This window comes from Neoarius graeffei, chromosome 8 (assembly GCF_027579695.1).
Source record: "Neoarius graeffei isolate fNeoGra1 chromosome 8, fNeoGra1.pri, whole genome shotgun sequence".
In the NCBI taxonomy this organism is placed as follows: domain Eukaryota; kingdom Metazoa; phylum Chordata; class Actinopteri; order Siluriformes; family Ariidae; genus Neoarius; species Neoarius graeffei.
This window is the reverse complement of record NC_083576.1, coordinates 93,115,569-93,139,429: the sequence shown is the minus strand read 5'-3', so window position 1 is coordinate 93,139,429 and position 23,861 is coordinate 93,115,569. Positions and strand designations below refer to the sequence as shown.

General features: G+C 41.5%; 1 protein-coding gene and 1 long non-coding RNA gene across 3 annotated transcripts in view; one reads left to right on the top strand and one right to left on the bottom strand.

The window, feature by feature from the left end:
* The window catches only part of sv2bb (synaptic vesicle glycoprotein 2Bb), a 68,791-nt gene that overhangs the window by 16,739 nt on the left and 28,191 nt on the right, over window positions 1-23,861 (bottom strand). Inside the window, exons 2-4 of one of the 2 annotated variants that reach the window (XM_060928499.1) lie at window positions 13,719-14,284; window positions 539-719; window positions 47-198 (exon numbers count right to left, since the gene is read on the bottom strand). In XM_060928499.1, coding sequence (XP_060784482.1) covers window positions 47-198; window positions 539-719; window positions 13,719-14,112 — 727 coding nt within the window. In that variant the 5' untranslated portion in view covers window positions 14,113-14,284. The remainder of the gene's footprint in view (window positions 1-46; window positions 199-538; window positions 720-13,718; window positions 14,285-23,861) is intronic. The other variant, XM_060928500.1, reaches the window with a different exon arrangement.
* LOC132891045 (uncharacterized) lies at window positions 56-16,739 on the top strand. The gene is made up of 4 exons (XR_009655257.1): window positions 56-203; window positions 549-738; window positions 1,845-2,071; window positions 16,578-16,739. It is a non-coding gene; the product is annotated as an uncharacterized LOC132891045 (long non-coding RNA).

Genomic DNA, 23,861 nt, shown 5'->3' with positions numbered 1-23,861 from the left:
GTTAGTTACTGTGTTATAGAGTGTTATTATTGTGTAATAACTGTACCGTAATGAGGGATGATGCCCCAGGCAGTGATTGAAGCATAAATTCCACCGATCATCCAGAACATACAGAGCCAGCTGAGGTGCTCTCCTCTCTTATCCATCTGCAGAAACTCTGAGAAATACGAGTACACGATCGGGACGGAGCCGCCAATCCTGCAGTGCGTACACACACACACACACACACACGTTTCATCACTCCATTGCTTTCAGCTCCTTCTGGTTATAATCATTTATAAACTTGAGTTGCTATTTAATGTCAATCCCTCTTTCTTCATGTCTCTCATTTCTCGCCTTCCTGTAAAAAATGGATATTGACTTCTATCTCTCTCTTCTCTGTCTCTCTCTCCCTTTCTCTCTCTCTTTTCTCTGTATCTCTCTCTTCTGTGTCTCTCTTTTCTCTGTATCTCTTCTCTCTCTCTCTCTCTCTCTCTCTCTCTCTCTATATATATATATATATATATATATATATATCTTCTCTCTCTCTCACACTCACCCAAAGCCAGAGATGAGTCTGAAGAAGATGAAGAACCCATATCCCTGAGCAAAGGACGAGAGGAAGGCGGTGATGCAGTTGATGGTTAGAGCAATGATCAGACATTTCCGTCGTCCCGTTTTATCAGCCATTCCTCCCCAAACGAATGCTCCGAACATCATTCCCAGGAAAACGATCAGACCTGAGGGAGAAGTTTAAAGGTAAGGTCTGAGAGGAACACATCAGAATGGAATTGTTTTTATACTATATTAAAATAACCACTGTTTGTAAATCTTAAGCAGATTTTATAATAAATGATAAATATTTCAGTTATAGTTGGATTCAACAGTAATTACTGAGTGCAATGACTTTAGATTACCACTAGGAGGCACATTCTCCTTATTTAATTCAAAGCAGCGATAGATAGATAGATAGATAGATAGATAGATAGATAGATAGATAGATAGATAGATAGATAGAATTATATATATATATATATATATATATATATATATATATATATATATATATATATATATAATTATTTTTGAAATGATATTTCACAAGATCTTCACCAGGCACAGAATAAACTCTTTCTTAAAGGAACAGTTTATTATAAAAAAAAAAACACACACACTGTCCGTGTTATAAGAGTAAACACTTCAGAAGCTCAGTATTATATTCGTTTGTAAAATACTACAGATGGTGTATAGTGTATTTATAAATTTACATTTATTATAGAAGTTCATCATCTTCATCAATTCCAGCTACAATGCTGCCATTAATCAGTGGGAGGTGGGGCCTTGGGGGTGAGAGGGCGGAGTCATACCAAATTAACCATGATTGCAGACCCTGTGAATAACATTTCAGCACTACAGAGTCGTTCAGTTCATGTTTATAGATTACAGGAAGTCATATCGTGTTCTAACCTTTTCCTTTAAAGACATGCTGCTTAAAATGAGAGAGTTAAGTTTGTTCTGATCCTGTTGTGTCTCTGAAACTCAGAACTAACTGTATGTTTCAAGTTTTTTTTGTAAAAGTCATGATGTTGTGTTTTGAATGTCTGTAGATTGTGTAGCTCTTGTAAAAGTCAAGAGAAATTTATTTATAAAGCACATTTAAAACAGCACGTGTTGAGCCAAAGTGCTGTCAAAAGAGCATAAAATGAGCACAATATTAACAATAGTGCAAAAACAGAGTACTAAAAATTATATTACCACCACTCCAACACACACACACACACACACACACACACACACACACACACACTAAAAGGCGGAGGGGGAGAAAAAGTGGGTCTTAAGACGTGTTTTAAACATCTCTATAGAAGAAGAAGACCTGATGTGGAGCGGAAGATCATTCCAAAGCCTCGGTGCAACAACTGAAAAACCCCTGAGACTTCAGCCAAGATCTTGGGGCCACAAGGACTAAATGTCTGGATGACCTCGCAGATATATCTTGGAGCGAGACCATGCATGGCTTCAAAAACAAACAAGAACATTTTCAACTCAATGCGGAATCTCATCGGGAACCCGTGGAGAGACACGAGTAAAGGTGAGATATGATCTTTTTTTCTCATGCCTCTTAAACATCTAGCTGTTGTGTTTTGAACCAGCTGAAGGCGAAACACAGCAGATTGGACCAAAGCCACATATGAGGAGTTATAATAGTCAAGCTGAGAGATGATAAAAGCACCTAAAAAGTTGTTATTATGAAACATAAGAGTGTTGCTCGAATCCTGACATGCAGATTCACCATGTTCCCATCACGCTGCTCAACCTGACTCAACCTGAAACAGCAGTAAAGATGAAGAACCATCTGTTTCATGGGAGTTTGAAGGAATTATTTATTTTATTATCACAATCACAAACTAACACTGCAAACATTTTTATTACCATTATGAAGAAAGCAGTATTTAATTTTTGCTATTTAAAATGCCTTTTTAATTCATAGATAGATAGAGAGATAGATAGACACATAGCTGGATAGATAGATGCTGATATCAGCGGTTTTATACAGCAGTGATTAACGACAAACTCCAGCAGGGCAAGAGACAATTAATCCTAATGCAGCAGAGAGAGAGAGAGAGAGAGAGAGAGAGAAGGAGGGGGGTTCTCTCACAGAGAGGAAGAGGACAGACTGATTTTTTTCTCTCAGTCTCAGCATGTCCATCTGTATCTCTCTCTCTCTCTCTCTCTCTCTCTCTCTCTCTCTGACCCATCAGTCGCTCATAATCCCTCCTGCCAGGTCACGACATCAAAATGAATAGAAGGAGGGAGAGAGGGACTGATGGTGGGAGAGAGAAAGCAACAGAAAAGAAAAGAAGACAGAAGAGAGAGAGAGAAGGAATGAGAGAAAAAGGAAGGTAAGTTAAAAAAGTAAGATGAACAGAATTAGAAGGGATGGATAGATGGTCTGACAGAAAAAAAGGGAAGCAGAATAGAGGGAGGGAGAGATGGAGGGAGTGAAAGAGAGAAAGAATAGAGGGATCTTGTGTATCAGATTCAGGATTGAAGGTCAGATAGAATTATATCGATCTGCTGAAGTCTTTGCTGACTCGGCTGTTTACACACACACACACACACACACACACACACACACACACACACACAGAGTTATGACTCAGCTGATGTTGTCAGTCAGCCTAAGAATGTACGGTGCTAACGTTGCTAGCAAGCAATGTATGTCTCTAGCAATTTAGCATCACGTTATCATCCAAAACAGTTCGGACTTTAGGCCACGCCTCCTATAATTCCTAATACATTACTGTTTCTATAGTTATAACACATAGGGCCAAATTACTCAATTCTGATTGGTCAATCAAGGAGGGCTTTTTTCCTTAACATGGGGCCGTATTTCTGAAATGCTATTGGCTAGTTCGTTGCTTGGTTACAGTTACAAAAATTAGCAAATTTTATCAACAAAATGGCTTTTGTAAAAAAGTTCCAATAAAATTTTGTAAACCACTTTCAAAATCCTCGTGTCGTGTCGCCGTGTCATGATGAAAGACGCTTTAGAAACTGATTCAAATGTGCAAGATAGTCTCGCGCCCTGATTGGTTCAGAAAACGTGAATGACAAATGTTGTGAACTTGAATGGCTTCCGAAGTATGAATTTGGCCCGATATATTATAAACAACTAATCGTATGGTTCCTCGTAACATTAAGGATCAATTTCACTCATGATTTCTAAGTTTTGAAATTACCCTCATCGCTTCGCGACTTGGGCAATTTTCAAAACTTCGAAATCACTCGTGAAATTAATCCTTAATTTTACTCGGCCCCATACGATTACCTATACTAATAGCTCATTCACAGGGCCTTGTACAACTGATGCACCATATAAATGAATTTAAAATATCCCATCCATCCATTATCTGTAGCCACTTATCCTGTACAGGATCGCAGGATTTAAAACATCATTGATATGTATTTATGGAAGAAAGGAGTCTCCAGAGTCACTGCTGTGTAACAGTCAGAGATAAAGCTGTAACTTTAACATAAAACTGTGAGGAGTTTACGCTTCTTTATGGTTTCTCAGTAACATGACAGACTGTGTAATTTTTTCTCATTAATTTTAAGACAGAGAATAAAGAGAGGCTGGTGAGGGAATGACTGTTTATAGCTGCTATAATGTAAGTGAGAACAGGAGCTAACTTGGTTTGGTACCATTTCATAATGTTAAATGTACCACATCTCGTTCACATCTCATCTCATTATCTGTAGCCGCTTTATCCTGTTCTACAGGGTCGCAGGCAAGCTGGATCCTATCCCAGCTGACTACGGGCGAAAGGCGGGGTTCACCCTGGACAAGTCGCCAGGTCATCACAGGGCTGACACATAGACACAGACAACCATTCACACTCACATTCACACCTACGCTCAATTTAGAGTCACCAGTTAACCTAACCTGCATGTCTTTGGACTGTGGGGGAAACCGGAGCACCCGGAGGAAACCCACGTGGACACGGGGAGAACATGCAAACTCCACACAGAAAGGCCCTCGCCGGCCACGGGGCTCGAACCCGGACCTTCTTGCTGTGAGGCGACAGCACTAACCACTACACCACCGTGCCGCCCACATCTTGTTCTAAAATGAGTAATTTTAGAATGTTTTTTAATGTTAACTGCTGATCGTGGAAGAGAAAAATCTTCTTCAGTATAGTAGCAAAGTGGCTGTCAGACTTCCTCTGCAAAAACAACTACATAGACATGTCGGTGCAAAAGGGATGGGTTGCTGGAGTGCTGTGGTGTCTAGAACACACTGAAGTGGTGACTCAACTCATCCGGGAAGCCCGCGAGAACAAGAGAGACCTCAATGTGTTGTGGCTAGACCTATCCAATGCGTATGGCTCCATCCCCCACAAACTGGTCCAGACCACTATGACCAAACATCATGTGCCACACCATTTTGCAGATTTGATCCTGGACTATTACGACCAGTTCAGGTTAAGAACCTCTGCAGGTACAATAACGTCTGAGTGGCACAAGCTGGAGGTTGGAATAATCACAGGCTGTACCATCTCAGTAGCCTTGTTTGCCTTGGCAATGAACATGATTGTGAAGTCAGCTGAGCCAGAGTGTCAAGGCCCCAGGACCCAGTCAGGGGTCCAACAGCCACCAATCAGGGCTTTCATGGACAACTTGACACTCACCACGGAGTCTGTGCCAGGATGCAGATGGATCCTTCAAGGGCTAGAGAAGCTCATCAAGTGGGCTCGGATGAGCTTCAAACCAGCCAAGTCCAGATCACTAGTGGTGAAGAAGGGAAAGGTCACCGAAAGGTTCCGGTTCAAGATTGAGGGGACATTAATATCAACAATTGCAGAGAAGCCTGTGAAGAGTTTGGGCAAGGTGTTCAACAGCAGTCTCAAGGACTTCACATCTATTCAGTCAGCCTGCCATGAACTGGACAGCTGGCTAAGATCCGTTGACAAATCTGGGTTACCAGGCAAGTTTAAAGCTTAGATATACCAGTATGGTATCTTGCCAAGGATACTCTGGCTGCTCCTTGTCTACGAGGTCACCATATCTACTGTGGAGACCTTGGAGAAGAAGGTTAGTACCTGTCTCTGGAGATGGTTGGGATTGCCCAGAAGTCTCAGCAACATCGCCCTCTATGGTAACACCACAAAAAAATTGCCCTTGAAGTCCTTGGAAGAGGAGTTCAAGGTTACACGGGCAAGGGAGGTGCTAATGTAAAGGGACTCAAGAGACCCAAAGGTGGCCCAGGCAGGAGTGGTGGTGAGGACTGGGAGGAAGTGGAGTGCCCAGGTTGCGGTGCTGGATGCAGAGTCCCGGTTGCGCCATAAAGTGCTGGTGGGCATGGTGGCACATGGCAGATCGGGCTTGGGATTGTTCCCAACACCTTGGCATAAGGAGGGCAAGGGGAAGGAGAGGCGGAGGCAGATTCAGGAGGAAGTGAGGGCTGCAGTGGAGGAAGGAAGATCAAGCAGAGCCACTGGCTTAAGGCAACAGGGGGCATGGAGGTGGTGGGAGCAAGCCATGGACCAGAAAGTCACCTGGTCGGACCTCTGGCAGGCTGAGCCACACCACATCACCTTCCTGACTCATTCAGTGTATGATGTCCTGCTGGCAAACCTCTTCACCTGAAGCAAGGTGGAGACCCCGAACTGCTCACTGTGCTCAGGAAAAGTGACATTGGAACATATCCTGAGCTCCTGCCCGACAGCACTTGGCCAGGGTCGATACACCTGGTGCCATAGCCAGGTGCTGAAACCCATTGCAGAAGCCATCAGCAAGGGGATCAGCAGCTGCAGCTGGGTGCACAACATAACATGAGCAGTTGCATTTGTCAGGGCAGGAGAGCAGCTGAGGGCTGGACGCAAGAGGTCGGCAGCAGGGATGCTGGCTACGGCCCAGGACTGGCAGTTGTCAGTGGACCTGGAGAAGCAGCTGAGATTTCCACAGCACATTGTTGGCTCCACCCTGAGGCCAGATATCCTTCTGGTCTCAGACAGCATCAAGAACGTTATCATCATGGAGCTGACGGTGCCATGGGAGGACCACCTGGGGGAGGCCCATGAAAGGAAGAAGACTAAATATGAACATATGGTGGCAGACTGTTGAGAGCAAGGCTGGAAGGTGAGGTGTATGCCCATTGAAGTAGGCTGCAGAGGATTTGTGGGCCACTCACTCCACAAAGCACTCAGTGTACTGGGCATCACAGGAGGAGCAAGGAGCAGAGCCATCAGGAACTTCACCGGAGCGGCTGAGAAAGCCTCGAGATGGCTCTGGATAAAGACAGAAGGTCCATGGGGACAAGTGAGTGCCACCTGAACACACACCTTGGCCTAATCAACCACGGTGGGGTCACCTGGGTGAGGGTGTCTGATGTTGAAAGACCCGAAACACCCGAGGACCCCAGGTTACATCACTGATGATGTGTTCAGGTGCGCCAGTAGGTGTATTTAAGAACTATTAGCAAATTGTTTTGGCATAAGAGGAAGAAGATATTTTGAGATGTTAACAGTAATTCTGTTTCATCACACCACCTTGTTGTGGATTATTTTCCTACAACAGCATGCCTCATCCTACTTTGTTATTGTATTGTTCCTAATTTGCACCAAACTCCTGTGAGTAATTTCTCTACTTACTCCACCAAGCTGTCGTGTTCAGTTTGAAAATTTAAAAGTTTATTTTAAAAAAGTAATTTAAAAAATTAATTTCTCTACTCACCAAATCTTTTCTTGACACAAAGTCAAGTATGTAACACAGCCTGATTAATCTCAGTGCCATTAGCTAATGTGACAGCCTTTCCTTATTTCAGCTTTGCTTAAGTAGCGTCTGGTTATTATTGAATGCCTGCCACGGGTTTTGGCCCAATCCCAATTCATGAATTCATTTGAGGTAATGGAGTAATGGAAATGGATGCTGCTGTAAAGTCCAGAAGGTTCTGGATGTGAGAAGTGTTTAGCAATCAAAATCATAAACCAATAAAAACTTGTTTCATATTCAATATAAAGTTAAGTTAAATATATCTGAATATCTTGTAAATTTGTGTTTTTGACATTGGAAGGTGAATACTGTTGCTAGGCAACTAGGAAGTATAGATAGAAAGCATAAGTAAGTTAGCTAGTTAGCAAATCACCACTAAGTTCTTTATACACACACTAAATAGACACAGTGACAAAGAAAACTAATCATAATGATCTGGAACATCAACATTTACCACAGAAGTGTTGACAAATTAATAAGAAAGGACTCTGAACAACCAAAATTATACTCTAATTACACTAGCATGGACTGCTAAATTAATTTTAGTCCGTTCAAGTGGAACTTGTAAAGCTGTGCTTTCGAGGTTTGAGGGAAAAAAAATCACTGTACGACTGGAAAGATGTCCAGCAAACATCTCATCTCATCATCTCTAGCCGCTTTATCCTTCTACAGGGTTGCAGGCAAGCTGGAGCCTATCCCAGCTGACTACGGGCGAAAGGCGGGGTTCACCCTGGACAAGTCGCCAGGTCATCACAGGGCTGACACATAGACACAGACAACCATTCACACTCACATTCACACCTACGCTCAATTTAGAGTCACCAGTTAACCTAACCTGCATGTCTTTGGACTGTGGGGGAAACCGGAGCACCCGGAGGAAACCCACGCGGACACGGGGAGAACATGCAAACTCCACCCAGAAAGGCCCTCGCCGGCCACGGGGCTCGAACCCGGACCTTCTTGCTGTGAGGCGACAGTGCTAACCACTACACCACCGTGCCGCCCTCCAGCAAACATAAGCTGGGAAATATTTATCTAGCATGTCACTTGCAAATTTATTATAGAGATATTGTAAAGATGCATTGACAGTGGAAACTAAGCAGAACATCAACATTTATCTCACAAGTGTAATTTGTGCTTTTGTAATTGGAAGGAAAACACTGTTATTAGGCAACTGGGCAGCATGGATGGAAGAATAAGCTAGATAATGACTGAGTCAAATGAATTAGGTAGCTAGCATGTCATCAATAAGCTGATTATACTCATAAAAAAATAGCAATGGTGAAAATGATATAGAACTTTGGAACATCAACATTTACGGAGCTACTGCAGAATAGCGGACCCAAGTAAGATCTTGTTTTTCCACTCGCCATTTTGAACGAGACCGTCTGAGATCTCGCCTGACATCTTGTGTCACATGACCGGAAAAAAACCTGGATGTTTATGAAAAATATGGTTGTGTTCACTTTGGGGGAGGACCCCCAAACCCCCCAAAATTGAAAGGTAAAAAGGAAAAAATGGGGGTGAACTCAGTATATTCGTGTACTTCACCCATTTCTGATTTCTAATTCAGCCTTAGCAAAGGAGTCTGTCTGACATCTCACCTGCCATATCGCGTCACATGACCGACATCTTGCGTCACATGACCGGAAAAACTCGGATGTTTTGAGTCCGCTATTCTACATTCTAGCCACATTTACCTCCTACGTATTGGTATATTAATAAGAAAAGATTTAGAACAACCAAAATTACACTTTAGCCTCAATAGCTAATGATTCTTAGTGCTTTTGAATGGAGCTAGGAGTTATTTAGCTAGCAAATCACCCGTAAGTTCAGTCAGTGTACACCTTGTAAAGGTTCAGTGACAGTAAAAATGAGACAAAATTATCTGGATCGTCAAGGTTTACCTCAGATGTGTTAATAAATTCATAAGAAATTACTCTTAACTGCCAAAATGACACTGCACTTAGTCTTAACATCAACTGCTAACTGAATTTTAATGCTTTTAGATGGAATTTGTAAATTATGTGCTTTTGAAATTGGAAGGAAAACACAATATACATTGTTGCTTGGCAACTGGGCAACATAGAGGCAAGGTTACACACAGTAGTGACTGAGACAAATGAATTAGCTAGCTATGAAGTTCATTATACACATTATGGACATAAATTGACAATGAAAATTATGTAGAATTTTCCATAACATCAACATTTACCTCAGATATGTTGGTGCATTAATAAGATTTAGAACAACCAAAATTACACTTTAGCCTCAATAGCTAATGATTCTTAGTGCTTCTGAATGGAGCTAGGAGTTATTAGCTAGCACATCACCAGTAAGTTCAGTATGTCAGGTATGTGAGATAGGCGGATGTATGTGCAGAAGTGTTCAGTTTAATAACAAGAGTGCAATATGTACACAAAGTGCATAAAACACACACAAAAGCAAACAGTCCAAATCGGCAGGCAAAATCAGAAATGTGAAAACAGGCAAAGGGTCGGTCGAGGCGCAAACAGTATATCAGAGGCTAGGCGAGAACAAGAACTAGAAACAAGAACAAGAATCGAGAAACCAGGAAAACAAGAACATGGGAGGAAAGGCTTGGTAATGCGTGCTTAACATAGCGTAATACCTCGCGATGCAAATGCATCAGCACAGTCCTTAAATAGCCAAACACATAGTTCTTTAATTGAGTTCAGGTGCGCCTTGTTCACAGCGTGCGTGCTGGAGCTCACTCGGTGCACGCGCAGCCCAAGGCGCACCTTCAGGTGCGAGCGCCACAGCGCGCAGGACTAACACAGTGTACACGTTGCAAAGGTACAGTGACAGTAAAAATGAGACAGAATTATCTGGATCATCACGGTGTACCTCAGATGTGTTAATAAATTAGCAAGTGTTGCCAGACAAAACAAACCTCGCCTGGTAGCACTTACAATGAATATAAAGGAAGATATCATGAAAAAAATCGGTCCCCTATGGATCCATGTAGCTCCTGCTTATAAATAAAATAGTTTTCTGATCCCGTGTCCATACAGTAAATATCGCATATATATTTACTCTATGAGGCAGGAGCCACAAAAATGAAGCATAATCCAAAAATGAGCAATTTAAAAATCACAGAAGTAAAATATACCAAGTGTGTGTACTTTATATTATTTTACTCTTCCCTCTTACAGTTTTGGAAACTGAAACCTCTGAACCGAGGCTGACATACACACGCTGTCGCCATGACCCAAACTCTTATTTGCCGGAAATGGCCCGGCGCTAGAGCTCAGTGGAACGCACTTTCCCTCTGTAATAAGCATAAACATGTCTGAAAGCCATTTCTTTAGTCTAGTCCATTTATTTCGAATGGTGAACCGAATTGTATACACTCACCGGCCATTTTAATAGAAACAAGTGTATGCGCATGCGCAGTGCGCGACTGTTACACTCTTACATTCTTACAGCACGACGTAGTGGCTAGCGCCTCTATATGAGGCAGTAGCCACAACAAAAACGATTTTGACCTTTTTGGTGACCTTGACCTTGACGACCCTCAAAATGTTGGAGGTTCTATTTGAGACCAATGCCCATCTAACCTGAAAGTTTCATGAAGATTGATCCAGCTGTTTTCCTGTAATATTGTTAACAAAAAAACAAAGAAACCCAACCGAAAACAATACCTCGCCCCCTGGTGGACTCCGTCCCGGGCGAGGTAATAAGAAACAACTCTTAACTACCAAAATGACACTGCAAATACTCTTAACATCAACTGCTAACCAAGACCCTTTCTGTGTGGAGTTTGCATGTTCTCCCCGTGTCTGCGTGGGTTTCCTCTGGGTGCTCCGGTTTCCCCCACAGTCCAAAGACATGCGGTTAGGTTAATATGGGACGGCCTTGGGCTGAGGTGCCCTTGAGTGAGGCACTGAACTCCCAACTGCTCCCTGGGTGCTGTTAGCATGGCTGCCTACTGCTCTGGGTGTGTGTGTGTGTGTGTGTGTGTGTGTGTGTGTGTGTGTGTGTGTGTGTGTGTGTGCGCTCATTGCTCACGTGCATGTGTGTGTGTTCACTGCTTCAGATGGGTTAAATGCAGAGAGGAAATTTCACAAGTGTGTGATGAATAAAATTCTGTTTTCTTCTTTCTTTCTTTAATTATGTGCTTTTGAAATTGGAATCAAAATGCAATATACACTGTTGCTAGGCAATTGGGCAACATGGAGGCAAGGATACACTCGGTAATGACTGAGACAAATGAATTAGCTAGCTACGAAGTTCATTATACACATCATGGAGATAAATTGACAGTGAAAATGATGTAGAACTATCTGGAACATCAACATTTACCTCAGATACTGTATACTGGTAAAAATTAGTCAGAAAATATTCAGATCATCCTAACAGTTAATTAGCTAGAACACTGGTAAGTTCCTTATAGAGGTTTTCTAAAGGTGCGGTAACAGTAAAAATGAGCTAGAATTATCTGGAACGTCAACATTTACCTCAGATATGTTGAAAAAATTACTAAGAAAAGACTTCAAACGACCAAAATGGCACATTAATTATTCTTAGCATTGACTGCTATGAATTTTCATCTGTTCAAATGCAACACAGTGAAAAGCTAGATAATTTTTCTAGATAAAAAAGCTAGCTAGCATGTCATCAGTAAGTCCATTATACACAATCGTGTAAAGACACAGTGATGGTGAAAATGATATAGAAATGTACAGAACATCAACATTTACCTCAGATATGTTGGAAAATTAATCAGAATAGACTCGGAAGAACCAAAATGACACTTTGATTAAACTTGGCATCATTGATTAACCAAATTTTCATGCTTTTGACATTATAAGTGGAACGATAGACTGTTGCTAGGCAACTTGGAAATCTGGACAGCAATTATAAGGTAGCTAATGTCTAAGACCAATGACATAAAGCTACTGACTTCAAAGTCATCTGAAATAATTTTTTTTTAATTGCGCATGGCATTTTCCTTTGTCTCGCAAAAACAATATTCTGCAGACGAGATGTGATCATTTTGATGTCCTGAGGGTCGCTTTTCTCCATTTTGGGACCGTTTTACTCCCTCTTGAGGTAAACAGTACAGCCCTACGCAAACAGCTGAATATGAGGAGCTTTAACTAATTAGCATAACTTTGGTACTGCGTCACACCAAGATGGCGACGCACAGAAAACGTCGCGACTCTGCTTCGACCTCGGAGAGTTTTGAGTCGCAGGGATGCAATTTGTGGTTGACATTCATGAATAGATCCGTGAAACAGAAGATGAATATTTATATCTTTTCTCTGTTCCTGCTCTTGTGTTCTTGTTTCGTTCTCTGTAAGATCAGAACATTAGGTGTATAAATCCATACTCATGACCGTGGAGTTGAGCCCATGCACTCTAATGCTAAGATAGCTAAGTGCTAGCGAGAATGATTTAGTTATCTGTCCAGAAAAATGACACGTCATCCAACCTCGCTCTATCTTGCAGTTGCACTCACTAGGCAGGCTTTTGACTTGTTTTGGTTAAAAGTAGGTCAAACACGCCCCATGGTGGTCACGTGATATTGGTGCTCACTTGCTTCAGCAATGTCCAGAATCGTAAAATGTGGGACGCTTTTTATCTTGGCAAAACATTTACACACAGGATACACGGCGTGTGTGTGCAGCAGCACAACATCTCCAAACTCCAACAGCAACAAAAACAGAACATTGTGCCCAGAATTCAACTCAGCAGTCAGAACTTTTAAGCAGCTAGACATTAACATATTTTTATCACCTTGGTCGGTTTAATTTTTTACCACTTTAAAAAAATAATAATGAGGTAGATCTAGTTACCATGAACACACTTAAACTGCTGAGCTAAAAGTTATGTATACAGAATGCTTTAAAAAAAAAATGCTAGCCGAATCCTGAACGAGAGAGAAAGTCAATGCCAACTTCTGTAACTGTCAAAAAACACAATGCAAATAAAAAATAAATAAATAAATAAATAAAAATCTAACGTAAAAAAAGACAACAAAAACCCCTTATTTTAAACAAGTGAAAATATCTTAAAGGAAATTGAATTAATAATTCTCATTTTGAAATTACGATAAATTCTACTAGATACGTTTTTGTGCTTCAATTTCAAGCAGATTATTTTGCATTATTTTGTCATAAATTAATGTGAATAAAACAAGACAAAATATCCTATAAATAGACATTATTAATAACCTCATGATGAGAAATATTAGGTACATTTGCCTTTGTTGAATATATTTTTTATTTGCGAGATATAATTTATTGCTAACTTTGATTTGCACATCAGATTATGCTAAATACTTGTACAGCCCCACCCACATCAACTTGGCTAGAATAAAATGGATTAAAAAAATAAATCCTTCAACTAAAAAGATAAACATGTTTATTTCTTTTGCACCCTGAAAGCTACATCTAATATTAAGAATCTACTGATTAAGACATTAATGCAGGACTTACCCAGCATGCCTTTCTCCGCATTGGACATGCACATGTCCTTTTCGGCACTGGGAAGTGCCAATGCCACGACGAAACACTCAACGCTGTCCGCCATCAGCGCCAAGCCGAGCACCACGAACAGACTCCACTGGAAGCGTCCGTGTCCACAGTCCTGTATGATCTCCTCATACTGCTCTGGCAGTCCGTCATCTTCGTCCTGAGCAGCATGAACTTTGACCTTTGACCTCACTGCTTTGACCTCATCTGGGTGCGGGATGCCCTGGTACTCGCCCTCGTACATCTGGTCGTCCTCATCATGGCCTTCAGTGACATCGCTTGCCGCATCTTCGTCCTCCTGGTATTCAGCCTGGTAACCGTCACCGTGGTGATAGCTGTTTTGATACGGGTCGGCCATTTTTAAAAAAAGATTTACAGCAAAGCACGCTCAATCTTGGACACACGTGATGGAGAGGACACCAGGTGTGTGTTTTCGTAAGGAGAGGAAGTATAAAAGGTGTGAAAAGTTCACTGACTCCACGTTTCACTACCTCAGACTGTCCACATCGCTCCAGGACAACATGTTAAACCTGTTAGAGAAAAAAAATTAGCGCTTACCATTCAAGCTTTAGATTTTAATTTCAATAAATATCAATCAATGGCACTGATGATCTCTTTCCTGTCTTTAAGGAAGAAATACAACACTTTGGGGTGCGCTGTTCTAGGAAAATAATCAATAATGAAGTGATGTGATGAAACAGAGTTACTGTTACCATCCTGAAATTGATTATTTTCCTATAACAGCATGTTCCTAAAAAACAAAAAATGGTGAGTGTTTTTTATTTCTCTTATATGACAGAAATCTACCAACAATTACAATGATTCAAAGAAACATGAACAGGAACCTTTTCACATATGTTATAGCAGCAATAAACAGTCGTTCGGTCACCAGTCTCTCTTTATTCTCTCTCTTCAGGTTAATAAGATAAAAAATCACAGCTGCTCCATCATGTTCCTGAGAAACCGTAAAGAATCGTAAACTCCTCTGTCCTGAAGATGTTGGAAAAATTAAAGTTCTCCTCTGACTGTTACACAGCGCTGACACTGGAGACTCCTTACAGAAACAATACACACTCATTTCTCCTTACAGAAAGCTTCACCATGTCAGCGATTACTTTTTAATCTGTTTATTATCAGCGGAGCGTCTGCTGGACACGCCCAAGTGAATGAGCTGTTATTATAGAAACCATAACGTATCAGAGCGAGTGAATTAATATAAACCTGCACTACCGTCAGAGCTACTGTTATTTAACAATTATTGACCGAAGGCAAAGCGAATATTGATGAATAATAAGCGAGACTTGTGTCACTTCTCTACTCCGAGTCACGTAAAATACTTTGTTTTGAAATCGATAAAATAAATCACAACCCCACCTTCCCTTTGAATAGTTTTAGACCAAACTTTGTAGCATCTTTAGTGCTTTTAGGAACAGCACTTTCTCTCATCATCTGTAATTCTTCCTCACTTACGGTGACGAAGCGATTGGCCGCCATTTTGCCGAGTCACTCGAGGTGATTATCGAGAAATAGTCTGAATTTCTCGACCAATCAGAGCGTGTGATTTTCTATAATCACCTGTGTATTTATACTAAAGATAATTAATCAACACCTTCTGACCAATCAGAGTCCAGAGCACAGCAGCACAGTGGGGTGTAATTAACAGTTATTCCATGAAATGGAGTCATACATGAGCTGATAGGCGACGAGGCACATAGCACCGAGTTGTCTATAATCTATGTACAACAAGATTGAGTGGAATAACTGTTTTATTCAATCCACATTCACTGGATTTTCAGAAACAGAGCATTTTTACTTTTTGGAAAGTTGATATAAATAAAAACTTTGTACAAAACGTCCAACAAAATCATTTCCGCTTAGAATGTAAATAAAGCAGCAAAATGACAGGAGCAATTTGTGAAAAATGTGATAATAATTATTCTTGAAAAATAAAAAAAGATATGTTCTTACCATGAAATATTTTCATTCCATATATATATATATTTTTTTTTTTTTGGGGGGGGGTTGTTTTCGAGTAGAGTTTTTATTTCATCCTTGGTTGGTTCAGCAACATGCTCTGCTATTTATTTTTTCTCTACTCACAGTATATGAACTGATATCCTAGTAGTAGAGTAGGCAATCAGAGTGCACGTTTACTCATATCCAGTGAATATGGATAGAATAATGTGAGATATCCACTTATACACCGTGATGTAGTGGTTATCACTGTCGCCTCACAGCAAGAAGGTTCCGGGTTTGAACCTCGCAGCCGACAGGGGCCTTTCTGTGTGGAGTTTGCATGTTCTCCCTGTGTCTGTGTGGGTTCCCTCCGGGTGCTCCGGTTTCCCCCACAGTCCAAAGACATGCAGATTCGATATAATGGGGCCACTGTAATTGGCGCAAGCTGTAGTGGTTTCCCAGCCAAAGCTAATAAATCAAAATCATATACTCAGATTATAATTGTTTTGTGTAAACAGTAACTTAAATTGACCAGAATGATGGCAGGTTCCTGATTGTGAAACACTCATTTAATTTAATTCTTGTCTAAAGGCACCTGGTAGGGGGAAGAGTTATATTGTTTTAGGTGTGTGTGTGTGTGTGTGTGTGTGTGTGTGTGTGTGTGAGAGAGAGAGAGAGAGAGAGAGAGAGAGAGAAATTGAACTGTTTTCACAGCTGCTACAAAATATTAATCATGAAGTTGGCTGCAGGCGTATATACAGGCCCAGCTGGGATTCTGCTGCTCCACAACAGAAAAAAGGTGATGTTCTCATCAATAACGGTTCAATAATGATGGTCATTGCCACACCTCTGTCTGTCATCCTGCAGAACAGCACACACTTCAGGACTAAAAGTGAATCGAGAGCTGAATCTCTGATGGAGCTGTTCAGTTTCTGAAGAAAAACTGCGATTATTTAACACTACAGATAAAAAAAGAGCAGGGGAGAGAAATCTGTTTATCTATCTATATATCTATCTGTTGTTGTTGTCTTTCTATACTCTATCTATCTATCTATCTATCTATCTATCTATCTATCTATCTATCTATCTATCTATCTATCTATCTATCTATCTATCTATCTATCTCTTGTTCTATTTTTTTCCTCAAAGGTCTTTACTAATGCTCCATTCAATACAACAGGGAATTTGAGATTTTCAGACTCGGAATCTCTTCCTTCCCACCTCAGAACTTTTCTGTTTAATGTCAGTAGCTTTGCAGTAAACTATCCCTTCTTTGGCTTCTGTGCAGTTATAAAAAGCTCTGATAGTTTTCATTGCCCCTCAAGAGATTTGTTTGGTTTGTACTTTTATGCATTTATTTTTATTTCACAATTAGATACAAAATGTAAGCTGTTTAAATTCACCATTAAAGTCCTGTACAAAACAAATAAACTTTTTAATTATCCAATGACTCTCTTGTATTTAGTGATATTACAACATAAACAAACAAAAATAAACTTGGCTTTAAAAGGCAAAAAAAAGAGTTACTGTTTAATTTTAATCTGACTAAATAAATAAATTAGTCAGAACTGCAATAAATTACAAGTTGGGACGTCTGAACAAGTTTCTCAGATTGAGGTGAAAATCTTTTCAGTTTCACTTTGTTATGAATGTAGAATTAGGCATCTTACTATACTTGTTGATTTTTAGGGGCGGGACACGAGATCTGAGAGGGTTGGGCAAAGTGGATGGCTCTAGAGTCAAGTGGGAGTGGCCAAGTGGATGACTTTATGCTGCCATACATTGTACTCAGAACTCGGAAAAACCCACATATGGGTGTGATGGTCAGAGGTGTACATACTTTCAGCCATATAGTATATCTACCGTGTCTCTTCGCTAATGAGTTTGCTCTGGGCTTCCGTGCTTTTCTGAGCAGAAGCACCAGAAAGCTTTTAGATCAGAACTCGGGAAAGTTGATTCAAGCACTCAAGCCAAGGGGGCGGAGCTAAAGGTGATTTGCAAGTGTAGAGATAATTAAGTCAGGATCTGAACGATGTCACATGAGAAGTGTACACTCAGTTTCTGTGTTACAGGTTACAGATATACTGTACATGATCTACTCTGGACTTCTGATCACAGATTTTAATTTATTCAGGAGAGAAATAAAAGAAAGTCTGAGAGAATTTCTGTAGTTATGATGAAATATTTGTTTAGTTCTTTGTTTTTATTTCAAAGTGACGTTAAGATGTTCTCTTTTTCCTATTGACTCTGGGCATGTCTGAAACCCATCTGGATCTATGAGCTCTTTCATTTTCTTGTCAGCTCTTACTGTTTATTTAAAGTACAGTAATGTCTAGTTTGTAACGCTCTGATCAGACACCAATGTCTGCGGTGCTAAACTTTATAACGTGAAACTTTCTTGTTGTTGTTTTTGTTCCTGTCTGTAATTGCAGCGTTGTGTTTTCTCACCGAGTTAAATAAAAATGACAGATGGTCAGGACTGTATGTGTGTGTGTGTGTGTGTGTGTGTGAGAGACCTGTTGGATGATTAATTACACAAAACCCTGAAGGGAGTTCCATCCATCCATCCATCCATTATCTGTAGCTGCTTTATCCTGTTCTACAGGGTCGCAGGCGAGCTGGAGCCTATCCCAGCTGACTACGGGCAAAAGGCGGGGTTCACCCTGGACAAGTCGCCAGATCATCACAGGGCTGACACATAGACACAGACAACCATTCACACTCACATTCACACCTACGCTCAATTTAGAGTCACCAGTTAACCTAACCTGCATGTCTTTGGACTGTGGGGGAAACCGGAGCACCCGGAGGAAACCCACGCGGACACGGGGAGAACATGCAAACTCCACACAGGAAGGCCCTCGCCGGCCACGGGGCTCGAACCCAGGACCTTCTTGCTGTGAGCTGGCAGTGATAACCACTACACCACCGTGCCGCCCCTGAAGGGAGTTTAACTCATTAATTTGCAGGGAATTAGAATTGAATTGGACTTAAAGCACTTTTTTCACCGGATCTTTCACTTCCTGAAAGAAAAGATATACAGTGGGTTTACACTTGATGAATTTCTGCCTGATTTTGCATGTTGTTGACAAAAATCTCACATAAGAGAATAGACCTCCTTGGACTCAAGATCACTTGATCTGAAACGGGTAAATACAAATCCAAAATGGTGGTCGCGAATAGCTCTACTAGTGCAGCCAGTGATAAAATTTGGACAAAAAAAAACCTTGATAAAATGACAAAAATGTCCATGATTACTCTTGCGAATCATCTTTAAAAGTGTGGTAAACAAGAAGTCAGAAAAAAGGTTATAAATTCCATCCACCCATCCATCCATTATCTGTAGCTGCTTATCCTGTACAGGGTTGCAGGCTGGATCCTATCCCAGCTGACTACGGGCGAAAGGCGGGGTACACCCTGGACAAGTCGCCAGGTCATCACAGGGCTGACACATAGACACAGACAACCATTCACACTCACATTCACACCTACGCTCAATTTAGAGTCACCAGTTAACCTAACCTGCATGTCTCTGGACTGTGGGGGAAACCGGAGCACCCGGAGGAAACCCACGCGGACACGGGGAGAACATGCAAACTCCGCACAGAAAGGCCCTCGCTGGCCACGGGGCTCGAACCCAGGACCTTCCTGCTGTGAGGCAACAGTGCTAACCACTACACCACCGTGCCACCCAGATTATAAATTCTTTCCATAGTGTATATATGATGGAAGATCATGATGGCGTGTTTGTGAAAGGACTTTGCTCTGGCAGTCGGCACAAAAGCGAGTCACCACACAAAGATCAAGTGAAAATAATTAACAACAATGTTACTGGTGATACAGGAAATTGTTCTTGAACTACCAAACAGTGCAAATTTGTTTGTAAATTTAATAATTTCTTACCTCCTGAAGTCTTTTCTCACTCAGAAAAGATGAGACTCAGAAAAAATGATTGACTACTATCAGTCAAATTGTTATTGCAGCCATAAGCTGCGCAATAATGTGTCATTTTGAGCTCTATCTCAAACTTTGTAGTGCACAGATATAGATAATCCTTACAAACACATGAGGCATGTAGGCGTTTGTTTATTCATTTTAAACCAACGCCTCCAATGGAGCCGAGGAGGTCGATTCACATAGTGGTTAGTGTGTTCACGTCTCAACTGGGAGACTGTGAGTTCTGGTGTGTCCTCGTGACTGTCTTCTCTGGAAAGTAACTAAGGGGTTGTCCAAAAAGTCACTAGATTTGTCACGAGTTACTTAAAATAAAGTAGCTATAGGGATCTGAAAAGTCACTGAAAGGTAGACGGCCTTTCAGATTTTTCAAATGTAGGTCATAAAAAGAATTTTCCCCGACACCCAATTATTTTTGTTTAGTGACCAAAAGCTACTGAATTCGAATCACAAACTTCCAATTTTATTAGGGTTTTTTAAATAGAACAATTAATGAATTTATCTCCACATGGCCCTAAATTCTCCACTATTTTTTCCTGCTTCCCCATGACCCAATTCAAGATACTACATCATGCATCACGTGGTGGGCTTTCCCCGTTCACGCAAGGCATTGTGGGATACAAATTTGAAACAGGAGAGAAAAATGGAGGACGTGAGTGTGCGAATGAAACGTGAAAGACCGACTACAGTAACGGAAAGAAAGCGAGAAGAAAAGACGTTATGTTATATACGAAGGAAAGGAAACACAGGACCAAACTAATAAATATGGGCGCTCAGCGAGCACCTCGGTGTGATCAGCTGTTCGTTTAGCGACAGAATGATGGAACTGTCAGTGCACGCTCAAAGGGAAACCTGTAGATGGCAGTAATGCAACACTGTGGATGCCAGCTGCCGTAAAACCCAAAAGAAGAAGAAAGTAAACCTGCGCAAGCGCACACGGACTTCCTCTGTCTGCTTGACTGCGCCAAGCGAGCGATTTCATACACATTATTTGCTTTAATCCCCTCAAATTAAATAACTTCCCAGCCACAGAATGGCCTGATATTTTGTGAGATATTACAGAAATAAACAGATATCACAATCACCACATTTCAGACGGAACTAAATTTCACTGATTTTAGGAAATTGAAAGGCCGCCTCGTTTTAAAGGATATGGGACATGAAACATAAATGCACGCTATATCAGTTTCTTTCCATTAAAAATATGAATTAATTGCATCAACAAATACAAAATCATCTATTAAATTCAGCAAAATCGTTATATTCGTGATAATTATATGGCATTTCTGCTCGAGCTCCGATATGCATATTTTACAACCGGAAGAGCCGCTGTCACGTGATCATACATCACAAAAACTTTCGGGTACAGCACAAGCGGGTAGATGAATGGAGAAGTGAATGACAAGAAAAATGTTTTTATAGTCTTTAACGTACATTGAACATCATGGTGTATTGTGCTGCTTATGGTTGCAGTAATTCCAATGGGAAATGCCCTGGAGTAAGTTTTTTTTGCATTCCCCAAGGACCCGAAGCTGAGGAAAGTGTGGGCTCACTACTGTCGTGGAAAAAACTTTCCACCTACTGTTTCACACAAACTGTGTTCGGACCATTTCACTGAGGATTCTTTCAACATTAATACTCAGGTACTGAGCGATATTAATTGCCAAGCCAAATTTAAGAGGCTACTTAAAGATGGAGCCGTTCCCAATGTCCCAATTCAGGAACAAGACGGCGGAATGAAACCCGAAGTGCTACGGCCACCACGAGGTGCGTTCGCTAAGCGTTTGAAAGCCGAGGTAAGGATTAGTATTATAATTTTGGGTGTATCAATTATTGATTATCATAATTCTGACTCATTTACTCTTATATCTGTCCTTCTTTGTTTACGTACCGAATCGAAGAGTTGTAGTGAAGTTGTAGGCCGTATAGCCGGGTTCATGGAGGCAGTGATAGCGCCATAATATACAGGGCCTAACATTCCTACAACTGTAGAGACAGTCAAGAAATCCTGTAACATTAATGGACATTTAAATAAATGTTATGTTGGTAAGTTTGTTTAACTTTTCTTAATTTTCATCTCTTTCGCCAAATGGCGTAGTGTTGTTGGCTGTGTGATGGCGTTTCACCATTTTGAATGTTTTCATCTCGGACTCTGGAAGCATTGTATCTCAATCAATCTCGAAAAATATCAGCAAAAAAAACCTAGCTTGCAATGGACTTTAGCTAGATCTATGATGAACTTTCAATGTATGATACAAAAATAATACTTCTTTCAACAGATCATTAGCCTTTGAGCAGAATTGTTTTTAACTTACCAGGAAGTGTTATGGAGCCGACCGCTTTCAGTTTCATGAGGGCTGAATGAACTCTCGCTCTCAGAATCATCTGACCCGTCAGAGTAAAGACAAGATCCATGTTCATGTGAATTTCCAGCTATCGGTTCGAATTGATAGGGTCTAACTTCACATCTCTGTGAAACATCGGGAATATCACTGTCGATGGTGTCCATTTCGGTAACCTGTTTACATTAGATACCCAAGCGCTGGCTCCTTGGAAAGTTTTTGTGACGTTACGGGTCACGTGACCACCTAGCTAATTAACGAATCATTGTTTTACGCTGATGTATAAAAAAGTTGAATAATGTGATGATTTTCACATTTTTGACGCCCTGCAGTGATTTAGATGGCATTTCTTATGTCCTTTATACATAATTATACCCAGAAAAAAATCCATGTCCCATGTCCTTTAAGCTAGAGACAAAGTTGCTAACTTTTCAACAGTGAGTATCTGTCCTCTGAAATCACTCATGTGCACATCGATACATTTTTACACAAGTCATCTGGATCACCAACAACAAAAATGTCATATTTGTGAGACGACTCCTGATATTAAAAGTGACTAAATTATATGGATGCGCTAATCGCTAATGTATGCATGACATTTTGCACTGGAAGACAACAAACAGTTTGTCAGGTGCCGGTGCTGCTGATGAAGACGGCACTCAGTGCATGCATATAGAAAAAAACCCACATTGTCAAATGCGCGAGGGAGGTGGATGTATGTGCAGAAGTGTTTATTATAATACAATGCGATATATACATAGAGTGCATGAAACACACACTAAAGCAAACAGTCCAAATCGGCAGGCAAGGTCATAAACAAGATAACAGGCAAAGGGTCGGTCAAGGCGCAAACAGGATGTCAGAGGTAAAACGAGAATGAGAACTAGAACCAGGAACAGGAGTCGAGAAACCAGGAAAACCACAAACAAAGGAAACAAGGCTCGGTAATGTGCACTGAACATGGTGTAATATTTCGCATCACATTACCATCAGCGCAGTCCTTAAATACCCCAACACTTAGTTCATTAATTGAGAACAGGTGCGCCTTGTTAACGGCACATGTGCTGGAGCTCACACGACGCGCATGCAGCCCGAGGTGCGATTTTTGGTGCATGCGCCACAGCACACAGGACTGACAGAACCCCCTCCCAAATAATTCCCTCTGGGAGTGAAAATCCATCATACGGGGCCCTGGTGGGGTTTTGGGCTCAGGCTCTGGACACAACTTGGGTTCTTGGCTAGGAGTAGGCTTGATCACGAGACTTGACGTGGACTCTGGACTGGACTTGGGCTTGAGCTCTGGAGATGATGTGGACTCTGGATTGGATGTGGGGTGGAGCTCTGGAGATGACTCGGGCTCGGGCTCTGGAGATGGTTCGAGACTGGACTCGGGCTCTGGAGATGGTTCAAGCTCAGGACTGGGCTCAGGCTCTGTAGAGGGCTCGAGCTCTGCACTGGATTTGGGCTCGAGCTCTGGAGATGGCTCAATCTCTGGACTTGTCTCAGACTGTGGACTTGGCTCAGACTGTGGACTGGGCTCTCTTTATAACTCTGATGCTGTCTCTGGCACTGGCTCTGGAATAGACTCGAATGCTGACTCCGGCACTGGCTCTGGAGTAGACTCGGATGCTGGCTCCAGCACTGGCTCTGGAGTTGACTTGGACGCTAGCTCTGGAGTAGGTACTGACACTGGCTCTGGCACTGGAGTGGGCTCTAGAGTAGACGCAGGCTCTGACGCTGGCTCTGGAGTGGGCTCTGGAGTAGGCACCGGCTCTGGCACTGGAGTGGGCCCTGGCACGGGAACAGATGCTGGCTCCGCCTCTGGCACAGGAGCAGATGCTGGCGCTGCCTCTGG